The sequence below is a fragment of the Sorex araneus genome, chromosome 5, assembly GCF_027595985.1.
Source record: "Sorex araneus isolate mSorAra2 chromosome 5, mSorAra2.pri, whole genome shotgun sequence".
Classification (NCBI taxonomy): Eukaryota; Metazoa; Chordata; class Mammalia; order Eulipotyphla; family Soricidae; genus Sorex; species Sorex araneus.
The window spans coordinates 160,527,651-160,541,540 of NC_073306.1; the positions used below are offsets into that span (position 1 = coordinate 160,527,651).

A 13,890-nucleotide genomic window follows, 5' to 3' on the forward strand; every position below is an offset into this window, starting at 1 on the left:
AAATTGGGAAAGATTGGCTTCCCAAAGGAAGACTGAGATTTAGTTATAGATGATCAAGAAACGGGTTAGGCACCCATTGCAATATACTCCCCTAGCGTCAGCTACTTTCTCTGTGGGCTGTTTGGGGATGGGAGGACCGTTATTGGATGAATAGAGTCAAGGGGTGACACCTGATGTTTACAGGAAGCTCATCATCCTGTTCTGCTTCAGGAGCAACTTGGAGAGGGGACTGTAACCAGGCTCTATCTCGGGGCCCAGAACTTAAGGAGGAATACTCCTGTTCTGCTTTGGTTTCCTTTACGGATCCTTTGCGTCTCTCAAATTTTTCCTTGCTTGTGCCTTTTCCTGTGTCAATCCAGCAAATTGCCTGAGCTGGGCAGGGGGCCTGTGTTTGGGGGCGTCACCACCGCCGCGACCACGCGGCTCCTCCAGAGCGCGCGGTGGCGCTGTAACTCTCTGTGAGTGGCGGCGGCACTCTCTCTTTCGGCCTCAGCCGGCTCGGCTCTCCCCGCGGAGGCTGTCGGGAAGGCGGGGCCAAGATGGCGGCCCCCATGGAGCGCCTCGAGCCCGCGCAGGCTGCGGGCACGCTGGCCTGTCAGGGCAGCTCGGGAGTGAACGTGGTGCTCCCGTCCCACCCCGCCACCCCCGCCCCGCTGTGTCCTCACGGTGGGTCCGCGTCTGGGCTCGGCCTGCGGGCGCCAGAGCCAGGGCGGGCGTGGAGCGCGCCCGTGCGGGCCGGGGGCGAGACTCCCCGCGCCCGACGTTGCATTTGCAGTCATGCCCCGCCCTGGCGCCCGGGCTTGCACTCTGTCATTTATGTAGCTTAAAGGGGCGAGGCCGAGAGGACACGGGGGTTCGTGATAGGGCGTGATTCTGGGGCCGTTGGGTGGCTCCTCCAGTGACACACCCGTAGGAAGGGCCGGGAACGAACGCCTGATCCCTGCCCGACCCCGGCTTTTCTCCCCGCGTCCCACTCTGAAGGGTCCCCGGGAGGCCGAGTAAGCGGCCCGGGCTCTGGGCCCAGGTCCTTGGCCGTGCGCGCTGACCAGAGCGCGCTCTCTTTCGTATTTGGGGGGGTGGGGGCGGGGGCAGACCTGGTGGTGCCCAGGGTCTGACCCCAGGGACCCCTCCTGGCGGAGCTCGGGGTCCCGGGGTCGGCCGCCCCGCTGGACCTGGCGCACCCGCCCGCCAGCAGCGGCCCCTCTCCGGAGAGACCCTTTGCAAAGGTCATTTCAGACAGTGGCCAGTGCTTGAGTGCTGCGGCCGGGGCCCGGGGAAGGGGAAGTGCGCCCCCGAGAGTGACCGTAGCGATCCGAAGCCCCGCTTCACGTCGGAACCGCGAAACTGGGCCCGAAACGCCCGTTGTACGATAGGGCGGCGAAGTTGGGAACTCAGCTGACGTGTTTTCTCCTCTCCGGGAACTAGGGCCCACCCTTCTGTTTGTGAAAGTGGTCCAGGGGAAGGAAGCGGCGCGGAGGTTTTATGCCTGTTCGGCTTGTAGAGATAGAAAAGACTGTAACTTTTTCCAGTGGGAAGATGAGAAGGTATAGCAACTTTTCGCAAATATGTATTGTGATGTGTGTGACCATCTACTGAACAATCTCAACCAATAAAAACTTCAAGGGGTGGTGGGCGAGGGGAGGAGGGGCGAGCGACAGGACAGGGCGTTTGCCTAGCAGGTGGCCAACCTGGGTTCAGTATGTGGCCCCCCAGCACCACCAAGAGTGATTCCTGAGTGAGAGCCGGGAGTGACCCCAGGCCTACCTGAGTTTGATTCCTGCCACCACGTGGTTTCCTGGAGCATCCTAGCACCTACCACCTGCAGATGTGGCCTGGGTAATCTAGCATGAGGATGCGCAACCTCAGACCTTGCGCTGAACCAGTGACCCGTCAACAGAGAATCACTGACGACCCTCCAGCCTCCCTGCACTCCCTCAGTACTGCTTAGCACGACCGCCACCACCAACACACCTTCAGATGTCAACGTAGCTTTATACGAGATAATCTTTCATTTTGGGAACATACCTTGTTTTCGGGGGCTACTCCAGTTGGGGAGAACTGGAGAGCCCGTGGGGTGCCACGTCCTGCATGGAAAGCATGTACTCTGCATCCTTGAGCAATCCCTCCCACAAAGATGAACTTCTCTGGGGAGTTGAGGGAGGTGAAGATAATTTGTGTTTTTTTTTTTTTTTAACTCAAGAAATTGGAGTTTATTATATACTTTGACTATTGATGACTTAGCCTCCTGTTTCAAAGACTTTTTTTTGGGGGGGGGAATACATCTGGTAGTGTGCAAGGATCACTCCTGGCAGGGCTTGGAGGACCATATGTGATGCCAGGGATCAAACTCGGGGTGACCGTGAGCAAGGCCAGCACTCTACCTGCTGTACTATCTCTGATCCAAAGACTTGTTTTCTTTAACACTTTCTGAGGTGTTAGTATTGGGTGGCTCATCATCTTTGCTAGCTGAGATTTTTTCCTGACGAATCTAGGATGTAGAGGGGGCAGTAATCATTTCAGCAAATGTTTTAGACATATATTTCTATTTATTTATTTTTACTTTTTGGGTCATTCCTAGCCGTACTCAGGAGTTACTCCTGGCTCTGCACTCAAGAATTACTCCTGGAGATGCTCAGGAGACCACATTTGATTCTGGGGATCGAACCCAGGTCAGCCACATGCAAGGCAAACACCCTACTTGCTGTACCATTGCTCTGGCCCCCCTCTGTTTTTGTAATCATTTGCATCCACATATTTTTCAAAGATACTGTTTGCAGTTTGGAACCCACTTGAGTTCAGCTCTTATTAGTTTCTGATCTTTGTTTCTTGGGTCACACCTGGTGGTGCTGAAGGATGACTGCTGGCTCTGTGTTTAGAAGTCGCTTCTGGTGGGCTCGGGAGACCATATGGGATGCTGAGGACGGAACTTGGATTGGCTTCGTGCAAGGCAGATTTCCTACCTGCTGTCTTATCGCTCTAGCCCAAAGTGTCTGAACATTTTGATTAGAGAAATTTCAGTTTTATTATATTTATTGGAAAGCAGCCTTTAAGATACTGCAGACTTTTTAGGATAAACACATGTTTATTAATCTTTCCCTGCTTTGACATATTGGTATTGCTTCCGATTGCTCTTGAATGTTTCCAGTTGAATGTACCATCCTCTGAAAAGAATGCATTTTTTTTGTTGTTGCCTTGATTGCATGGGTTTCTCTCTTTTGATCTCAGAATGGATACCCAGTTTTGAGGGTGGTAGCAAGTTTCATAGTTCATGACATAGATTGTTAATGTTTGTTCTTTCAGCTGTCGGAAGCTAGACTTGCAGCACGGGAAGCTCATAATCGAAGATGCCAGCCCCCCATGTCCCGGACGCAGTGTGTAGAAAGGTACTTTACTGTTTGTGCTTTTAAGTGTACTTTCATTTTTCTTTTAATTTTTTATTGTAGTCAAATATGCATATAGGATTAGCTGTTTTGATGTGATTAATGGTGCATCACTCCAAATAGAAAATGTGTCAGGGTTACCCAAACACCTCTTTTGATAACCTGATAACCTGATAACCTGATAAATCCTGATAACCTCTAATATACTTTTTGTTTTTGTGAATTTGACTCTTCTAGGTACCTCATATAAGTAGACTCAGACAAATATTTGTTTGCCCATGTTGTAGCTTATATACCAGAACTTTGTTCTTTCTGTGGCTGAATAATATATTCTGTTGTGTGTCTAGACCACATTTTGTTTATCCATTCATCCGTTAGTGGACACTTGGACTGTTTCTACTGTTCCGTTATTGTGATTAATGCTAGAGTGAATAGATATCTGTTTAAGTTCCCATTTCCCTTTGTTTGGGTATGGTTGGTTTTTTTTTTTTTTTTTCCGCTTTTTGGGTCACACCCGGCGATGCACAGGGGTTACTCCTGGCTCTGCACTCAGGAATTACCCCTGGCGATGCTCAGGGGACCATATGGGAAGCTGGGAATCAAACCTGGGTGGGCCGCATGCAAGGCAAACACCCTACCCGCTGTGCTATTGCTCCAGCCCCCCATTTGTTTGGGTATGGATGTAGGAGTGGGATTACTGGATCATGTGGTTATTCTGTATTTGTTTTCTGAGCAGCAGCTTTTCCTCAGTGGCTATACCGTTTTGCATACCCACCCAGTATTCAGGGATTCAAATTGTTCTGAGCTCATCACATCAATTATGGTTTAGGTAACATGGTTATTTGGAGGGGGAGGGGCATGCCTGGTGGTGCTTGGGGCTTACTCCTGGCTCTGTGCTCAGGTTTGCTCCTGGCTGTGCTTCGGATGCCCTGTGAGGTGCTGGGAATTCAACCTGAGCTGACCACATGCAAGGCTAGCTCCCTCCCTGCTATGCTCTTACTCTGACCCCTGTTTCTTACACTTCTGCTGTACACACTTACTGTATCTTCACCACTGCAAAGTACCCAAGATTCTCCACAACTGTCTTTATGGTCACTGTAGTTCCACTGTCACTTAAAAATTTTTTGTTGTTTTTATCTCTTTGTGGCCATCCTGGTAGTATGTCATTGTGGGGTCGATTTTTATTTCCCTAGTTACTGATGATACAAACTAGATGAGATCTTGAGCATCTTGTTAGTGGGCGTTTATCGGTCATTTGAACATCTTTGGCCAAGTGTCAATTCAAATTCTTTATTTGTTTTTAGTAAGGTTACTTCATTTTTGTTGTAAAGTAGCAGGAATTCTTTTATTTCTAAATATTACACTTTTATTGGGTTGATGATTTGAAAACCTTTTCTCCCACTCTGTACATTGCTTTTCACTCTTTTGTTTTTGTTTTTAGTCCACACCCGGCAATGCTCCAGGGTTACTCCTGACTCTAAACTCAGGAATTACTCATGATAGTGCTCAAGGGATCATATGTCATGCCAGGGATCGAACCTGGGTTGGCCACGTATAATGCAAGTGCCTTACCTGCTGTACTATCTCTCCAGTCCCTACTTTCCCCTTTTTGGTGGTGCCTTTTGATGTATAGGCGTTTTCAGTTTCAGCAAAGTCAACTTTGTTTTTTGTTGTTGTTACTTATTCTTTGACATAGCTAAAAATCTTTTGCGAGTCTGGTGTCATGAGTATTTATTGTCATGTTTCTTGTTTGAAATACTAAGAAAAGCCAAAACAGTTCCAAAAGCTATAAACATCTATTTTTTTGATTTTTGTTTTTAAAATGTTTTATTAGTGAATCACCGTGGGGTACAGTTACAGATTTACAAACTTTAGTGCTTGTGTTTCAGTCATACAATGATCAAGTACCCATCCTTCCACCAGTGCCCATTCTCCACCACCAATGATCCCAGCATCCCTCCCTCCACCTTCCACTCCTTCCCCCCACATCCCGCCTCTGTGGCAGGGCATTCCCTTTTGTTCTCTCTTTCCTTTTGGGTGTTGTAGTTTGCACTAGAGGCATTGAGTGGCCATTGTGTTCGATTTATAGTCTACATTCAGCTCGCATTTGCCAACCTGAGCTGGTCCTCCAAATACCCTTTACTTGGTGTTCCCTTCTCGGAGCTGTCTTTTCCCCCAGCATGTGAGGCCGGCTTCCAAGCCCCGGAGTAAACCTCCTGGTTCTTATCTCTACTATTCTTGGGTGCTAGTCTCCTATTCTGTTCCTTTATTTGTTTATTTTTTTTTAATAAAAATTTTATTTTATTAAATCACCGTGTAGAAGATTACAATGCTTTCAGGCTTAGGTCTCAGTTATACAATGCTGAAACAACCATCACTTCACCAGCGCCCACATACCACCACCAAAAAAAAAAACCCAAACAGTTCACCTCCCATCCCGCCCCCCACCCCCCCGCCTTGTAACTGATAAGTTTCATTTTACTTTCTGTTTACTTTGGTTACCTTCAATATTTCAACACAAACCTCACTATTGTTAGGAGTACCCCACTAGATTCAGACCTACTGTGAAGGCAAATGAGGTCGCGCGGCCGCAGTAGCGGCCACGCGGTTTTGAATTTCTCTACTTTAAAAACTAAGTCCAGGGGCCGGAGCGATAGCACAGTGGGTAGGGCGTTTGCCTTGCACGCGGCCGACCCGGGTTCAATCCCCGGCATCCCATATGGTCCCCCAAGCACCGCCAGGAGCAATTCCTGAGTGTAAAGCCAGGAGTAACCCCTGAGCATCGCTGGGTGTGACCCAAAAAGCAAAAAAAAAAAAACTAAGTCCAGGGAGATTTCTTCCAGATATTGGATCATTGCAGGCTTGAAAACCCAATCTGTGGTCGTCATAATATGGCGGACACCGCGCCCTTCCTCCCCGGAGAGAAAGAGGCGCTTGCGCACGAGAGAGAGAGTGAGTGAGAGAGAGAGAGAGAGAGAGAGAGAAATACCTTTCCCCTCCTGGGCGGGCACGGGGCCGAGGCTTAGTTCTCAGGCTGGAGACATTCTGCGAGGAGTTGCCCATGCCGAAAGAGGTTTTGCTGTGTCTGGATTCACGCTTGTGCAGCTGCAGAGAGGCCGCACACGGGTGCGGCCCCCGGGATCACATCCTATTCTGTTCCTTTATATTCCACAGATAAGTGCAATCTCTCTGTCTCTCCCTCTCTTTCTAACTCGTTTCACTTAACATGATACTTTTTTTTTTTCAAATCTGCATTGTTAACAATTTTTTGCCCAGTGAGATGTGAGCCACAGTTTTCCTTTGTTGGCACTCCTGTTCCATAGATCCTCATGCGTCCTTCAGAGCTGCTGGCCTGGTTTCTGCTCATTTTGCGGACAGAGGGGCCCCCTGGCTGTGCTGGGTGCTCAGGAGGTCAGGAGCCACTGGAGACCCCACCCAGGGCCTTGTGCTTGCGGGGTGCTTCAGCCCTTGGAGCTGTCTCTCTCGCCACTGGCATTTACTTGTACGCCCTCCCCCCGACACACACACTTTTGTTTGTTTACATTTGCTTCGGGGGGCGGGCCCTGTACCTAGTGGTGCTCAGGGCTTCCTCCTGAATCTGAGCTCAGAGATCCAGCGGGGACCCTATGTAGTACCAGGACTGAAGCCATGTCAGCTGCGTGCAAGGCAAGCATCCTTGCCCTGCCCACTATACCATCACTCTGTTTTTCTACTGTAAAAAGGCAAGTCTTTTTGCAATTTTTTTTTTTTTTTTTTTTTTTTTTTTTGCTTTTTAGGTCACACCCAGCGATGCACAGAGGTTACTCCTGTCTCTGCACTCAGGAATTACTCCTGGCGGTGCTCGGGGGACCATATGGGTTGCTGGGAATCCAACCCAGGTTGGCCACATGCAAGGCAAAAGCCCTACTCCTGTGCTGTCGCTCCAGTCCCTTTTTACAAAATTTTGGTCACACCTGGCGGTGCTTGTAGTTCTCCTGCAGTACCAGGGATGGATCCAGGGCCTCCTGCAGCCAACCTTGCAGTTCAGCCCTTTGGACTATCTCCCTTATCTTGTAAGGAAACCTGTTCTCTTTCCTTCCCTCTGAGCGGCTGAGCTCCCAAGGATTCTGAGTTCGTATTTAGGCTAAGTGGAAAGGAGTGTAGGGAAAGGACTGTAGTGAAATGCCTTTCTTAAGTTTCCTAATAGATTTCAAAGCGCTTTGATGGCTTGCTTTATAAAAGCCTTTAAAAAATATATCAGGGGCTGGAGCAATAGCACAGTGGGTAGGGCATTTGTCTTGCACGCAGTCGACCCGGGTCCGATTCCCAGCATCCCATTTAGTCCCCTGCTAGGAGTAATTCCTGAGTGCAGAGCCAGGAGTAACTCCCCTGTGCATTGCCGGGTGTGACCCAAAAAGCAAGAAAAGAAAAATGTCAAAGCCAGAAACTATGAAATAAAGCTCCCGGAAGAGAGCAACACAGAACGTCCTGAAGTGCAGGGCCGCATTTGCGGCCACGTGAACTCTTATACTTTACCCCACTGATGTACCAAAAGTAGCACACATTTGTTTGGGTTTGACATACATTCTTGTAATCTCTTATACAAGAGCTTAAATGGTTCCAGAATGAAATACAACAATCTTCACCACTCTTGTGGTGGGAAGGTGCACGGTGGTGGGATTGGTGTTTGAATATGAAATGTAGTGAACTACTGTGTACAACTTCAGAAAAATTAAGTTAAATTAAAAAAAAATCAAAGTAGCTAGGTTTCCAATGCATGGCATTATGATTTGACCTCTGTGCATGGTGGTGTATATTGTGATCATCACTGCAAGTGGGGAGTCATTGCCATACAATTGACCCAAAAGTTTTACCCAGCTAGCACCCTCTACCGCCTTTCTTTCTCTGTACCCCACTGGTCACCACCATTTTGTTCTTAGAATCTAAGAATTGGCTTTCGTTTTGTTTGTTTTCCCTTATCTCGTACCTGTGAGTGATACCATGTATATTTAGAGAGAGCTTACTATTTTTTTTTGTTTGTTTGTTTATGTTGTTCCACACTGAGTGGTGCTTAGGGATTACTGCTGGTGGGCTTAGGGAACCGGTTGTGGTGCCAAGGATCAGACCTGGGTTGGTTGCTTGCAAGCCTAGCATCTTACCCACTGTACTGTCTCCTCAGCCTGGGAGTTTAAGAGAGCCTGGTTGCTCATAACAAAGGTATTTCATCAGCGAGATTCGTTTACTATCTGGAAATTCAGTCACTACAAAATTCAGTCACTGCCAAAACATTGGCTTGGGATTGAATGGAGAGTGAGCACAGGCACCCAGCAAGGCTAATGTTCTGCTGGAGCCTTGGGATTTGTTTGTTTGTTTGTCTTATTGGGTCAGTCACACCTGGAGATGTTCAGGGGTCACTCCTGGCTCTGCACTCAGGAATTACCCTGGCAGTGCTCAGGGGACCATATGGGATGCCAGATATTGAACCCAGGTCTGCCGTGTGCAAGGCAGATGCCCTACTGGCTATACTATTGCTTCGGGCCCCTAGTTATTTATTTCTTTATTTATTTTATGACTATCCTTCCTTTATCTGTTCCATTTCTTTCTTTTTTTATACCACAGCTTTTTTATGCACTCATTTTCTGTTGGACATTTGGGTTATTTCCAAAAAGATTCTTAAAAGACTGTCAGAGGAATCAAACAGGTGACACAGGTCACATATAAGAAATCAGGAGGAAGAGGCTGGAAAGAAAGTACAGTGGGAAGGGTGCTTGCCTCGCACACAGCTGGACCTGGTTGGATCTCTGGTACCCCATATGGTCCCCAAGCCCCATCCTGAGAGCAGGACCGTGAGTAAGCCCTGAGCACTGCTGGGGCCAGAGAGTTAGTATAGTGCCCTCAGTAGGGCGTTTGTCACGCGCGTGGCTTACCTGAGTTCAATTCCATATGGTTCCCTGAGCACTGCCAGGAATAATTCCTGAGTGCAGAGCCTGGAGTAATCCCTGAGCGACCTCCTTCCTCTCCAAAACAATAACAACAAGAACAACAACAAAAGCAGTGTGTGTGTGTGTGTGTGTGTGTGTGTGTGTGTGTGTGTTTATTTTTTTTTAGCCACTGTGACTTAGAATTTTACACTACCACCAATGGTAAGGATTGATGCATAAGGCAATCCGACTCCAGTCAAGGGCCTGTTTTTCTCCACTCTTGCCTCAGCCCCACCTTACCCCACCCCCAGTCTTACTGGCCTTATTTTGGATTGTTCCACAAGTTTCTTCTATTTTTTTCTTTCTTCTCTTTCTTTCTTTGCTTTCTAGTTGTTGGATATTAAGCCGAAATGCTTTAGGCTTCATCAGTGAACTGCTCCCTTTCTTCCTCCCAGACATGCTTCAATGCCTTGCTAGCATCCCTAATTTAGTTAAAGTTTATCTTTAACCTTTCCCTTGTATTTTACCTCTCATTGTCACAGTTCCCCAAGTCAGTCTTGATTACTTTTTTTTTTTCCCTTTTTTTTTTTTTTATTGAATCACCAAGTGGAGGGTTACAAAGTTCTCAGGATTATGTCAGTTATACAATATTCAAACACCCTTCCCTTCACCAGTGCCCATCTTCCATCACCAACCCCCCCAGTATATCTGCCGCCCCCTCCCACCTCCCTAGTCCCCACCCTTGTACGTGATAAGTTTCACTTCATTTACGCTTATCTCGATTACATTCCATGTTTCAACACACAACTCACTACCGTTGCTGGGGTTTCCCCCCAAAAAGAAAAAGACAGTCCTATTGCCAATGAGGCATTTGATAGTTCTCCATTGCTAAGAATATAGAGATATTAAGTCCTGATGTTTGTTACATAACTTTTCTTTTTCCCCCTTGCCCCGCGCCACCGAGTTCACGCCTGTTTAGTAATCGCCACGCTGTCTGACAAAGGGAAAAAAACCGAAGAGGATGGTTATTTCCCGTCATCAGTCTGCGTGGGGCTCTGGCTTAGTTGATAGTCTAGTAGAGTGTCTGCAAGCAGTTTCTGGAACCAAAGGTCTTGCGCTGATATCGGCTCCGGCTCGAGATACCACCAGCGTCCCGCTGGTCCATGTACCTAATTTTTCCCCTTATTTCCCATTCCCACGCCACCAGGTCTGTTTGCTTAATGGACATCACACTATGTTTGACACCACACCACATTTCTTCCCGAGAAAGAAGGATATTTCTTCTCAGCCGGCGTGGGGATATAGCTTAGTTCAGTCTAGAGAGATGGCTACCATTTTGATTGCCTTCAATATTTCAACAAAATACTTACTATTCTTGTTAAGATCACCCACAAAAGTCAGACCCATTAAGAAGGAACCATTACATATTGCTGATACTAAGATGACATTAGGTCGCGCGGCCGTGGCTGCGCGGTTTTGGGTTTCTGTCTAAAGTCCAGGGAAACAGTTGAAGGAGAGAGAGAGAGATTTCCGCACGGGGGACCTGGCGGAAACTCTCAAGTCACATACTGCAGGTTGCTGGTGGGCTGCTGGTGTCCCAAGCAGCTCCTTCCTCTTCGTCAGTCATTCTGGGGGTGCGGGCGCGGAGAAATGGGCTACTTTTTTTTTTTTTATGTAGGAATACTGCTATTTATTCAGTCACTGATTAAGCTGATTGAATTGGGCATGGACTCCACATTACTTTTTTTTTTTTAATAACCATGAGATACAGTTACAAAGCTTTCATGTAACTTTTCAAAGATTCAGCCGTACAGTGATTGAACACCCATCCCTCCACCAGTGCACATTTTCTACCACAGTGTCCCCAGTATATCCCCACCCCCGTCCCAGTCCTGACCCGGCCTCCGTAGCAGACAATTTCCCCAATACTCTCCCTCTACTTTGGGGCATTATGTTTTGCTCGAATTTTCCCACCCCCATTCAAGCCTGCTTGCTAGGGGCAGATGCTAGCTCATTTATTGTCCATTGCTCATTTTGAATATCATGGGTGTCACGACTGTGCACTTCTGGAATTCTAGATTGTAAATGGTTGGGTTCCAGAGACTTTTCTGTAGGGCACTAAACCATTTTGGGATTTATTTGGGTTTCTCCGTACCAGGGCTGTTGGTATGCTAAGATGGCACTTGGAGGCACATTGTGGGGGGTGACAGCCAGGCTGACGAGCAGGCTGGGAGCTGGGGAGGGACAACCCAGTGCCTCTGCCACTGTGTGGTGTAGAGATTTAGTCCTGGAACCGCATACCTGGGCCTTGCATGTGGAAGCTCTTGGTTGCTAGGGTTCCATTTGGTGTAGGCGGGGAGACTGCACCTGCTCCATCGGGTGCTTCGGTGAAATTGGCTCAGTATGGGGACCGGAGAGATCTCTGGCACTGTGGTGTCTTCTGGGACTCGCTGCTGTGTCTCTTGGCTTTTGATCTCTTTCAATATTTCTTTATAGGTCTCTGAAGCAAGGCCAGTAATAGTTTACAGAGTGGCACTAGAGTTGGTTTGTGGGGTGACTGCCAGTGCTTCCATGTGTATTGGGAAGTGGGGGGAGGTAGCCCACCCCAATCCATGAAATCCTGGAGATTTCAGTCACAAAACCCGCATACCCGAATCTTCAGCAGATTATATCTTGGTGAGGTTCGTCCTGAGATGGTGGAGACAGGCTAGGGTATGTATGGCGGCGATTTTGGACTGTGGAAGCAAGCGGCTGCTGGGGGCTCTGCTTGGGCAGGCACAGGCCAACCTGCCCCCCACTGATTTACCCCAGTCTGTTCAGCCATGCACTAGTTCGAGATTAAGTGTGGCTTTTGATCTCTTTTGAGATTTATATGGGTCTCTGAAATAAGGCCAATAACTGAGCTTGTATATCTGAGCCGGAAGTGGTTTGTGGGCATGGCTCCCACCTTCCTAACTTTTGGCTGTTTAATTTCTTGGTAAACTTGGTCTCAAGTTTTTGGGGCCTGGCCAAAGGCACAGCAGCAATTTTGGGGTGTCAGGAAGCCTGAAGGTACCATTAAGCTGCAGATACTCTCGCCCCACAGGTACAGGTTGACTTGTTGACGGCATCATACCCCCAGTCTTGATTACTTATAAGCCAAAACTTTCAGGTAATTCTGAACTTTGTATTTGTACTGTTTTGTATTTGAAGTGCCTCATATTTGTACCTGCTTTTCTATTTCCCTTATAGCTTTTTTACATTTTACTATAGAGCAATGTTCTTTGGTTAAATACAGAAGGACCATTAATGTATGCTCCTAATATTTGGGAGTTGATTGACTCTGAAATCTATCTGCCCCTGGGCATAATTACTTGGTCATAATTACTTGACTCAGGCTTCAGTTGCTGTAGTTCCTAACACCCCAAAAGGGAGGTCCCGCCGTGGGACTGGGACGGACCTGGGGCGAGTTGCAAAGCTGCCCCGGCATCAAAATGGGACATTCTAGAAAGCACAAATGCATGATCTTGATGCAAGCTGTTGTGACTTAAGAGACAGGACCCCCATGGGGAAGGGCAAGCTGAACTGGCCTGAGGAAACTTAGACTGAGATTGATGGTAAAAGCCTTGTCTGCTCTCAGAGCCCAGAGAACTCAGAGTTGGGATCTTTGTCTCTTACTGTGTTGATCCAAACAGCTGCAAGCTTTGATAACATATACAACTAGAGGAAAAGATAAAAGCAATGCAGGTGTCCCTGGGAGGCAGAGTGTCTCCTTCGGAATTCTCCCCAAGAGAACTTCTTCTGCCAAATGTTATTCTGTGTAAATGATCAATCACATCTGTCCTTACCTCAACCCCCCTCAGATGTTCTGTAAGTGTGCTAGCAGCTCTACATTCATCGGGCCATTTTCACCATCAGGCTGTGGTCCCCCGGCTCTGTCTCTGTCTCTCTGCTGGGTGGATGGGAGGCAGCTCAGGGCCACCAGTGCCTGGTGGGCTCCCAGCAGCCCCCGCTCTTGACTTTGTGAACTCATATTAGTCTTAAACTGTTGGAGACAGAAGCTGAGTGTTGGAAGTAGGGTAAAGGGATATACATAAAAACCTTTCAGTATCTGTATTTCCGACCACAGTGCCCAAAAGGGGGTGGGGGGAGAGAGGGGGGGGGAAGGGAGAGGAAGAGAGAGGGAGAGAGAAGGAAAGGGAGAAGAAGAGAGGGGAGAGAGAAAGAGAGAGAGAGAGGGCACTCAGTTGGAACTGGTGTTGGAACATTATATAACTGAAACCCAAACATGAACAACCTTGTAACTGTGTAGCTCACTGTGATTCAATTAAAAGAATTAAACAAAAAAACTCTCAGAGAATAGTTATCATATAAATAGAAACATTTAAATGATGGCACCCTAAGCCATCATTTACATTATCTATTTATCACTGCCCGGGGTGCTTGGGAGTGAAACTGTGCTTAGAGACACAGAGTTTTAAAGCTCTCTTGGAATCTGGTTGCTGACAGGTCTATAGGGCAGTTTCAGGCTGGGGTCAGCAAGTGGACGGCACCGTTGGTGTTGCATGGATGTGACCAGCTCCAGCTCAGAATCCTTTCCTGCTCCCTGGGGTTGGAGACGTTTCAGGCCT

General features: G+C 47.8%; 1 protein-coding gene across 1 annotated transcript in view; it reads left to right on the forward strand.

Annotated features, from left to right (window-relative positions):
* Nucleotides 1-539: 539 nt before the first annotated feature.
* ZCCHC4 (zinc finger CCHC-type containing 4) overlaps nt 540-13,890 on the forward strand; it is a 52,590-nt gene continuing 39,239 nt past the window's right edge. The window contains exons 1-3 of the mRNA XM_055140613.1: nt 540-666; nt 1,426-1,544; nt 3,301-3,383. Of these exons, the coding sequence (XP_054996588.1) occupies nt 540-666; nt 1,426-1,544; nt 3,301-3,383 (329 nt within the window). The remainder of the gene's footprint in view (nt 667-1,425; nt 1,545-3,300; nt 3,384-13,890) is intronic.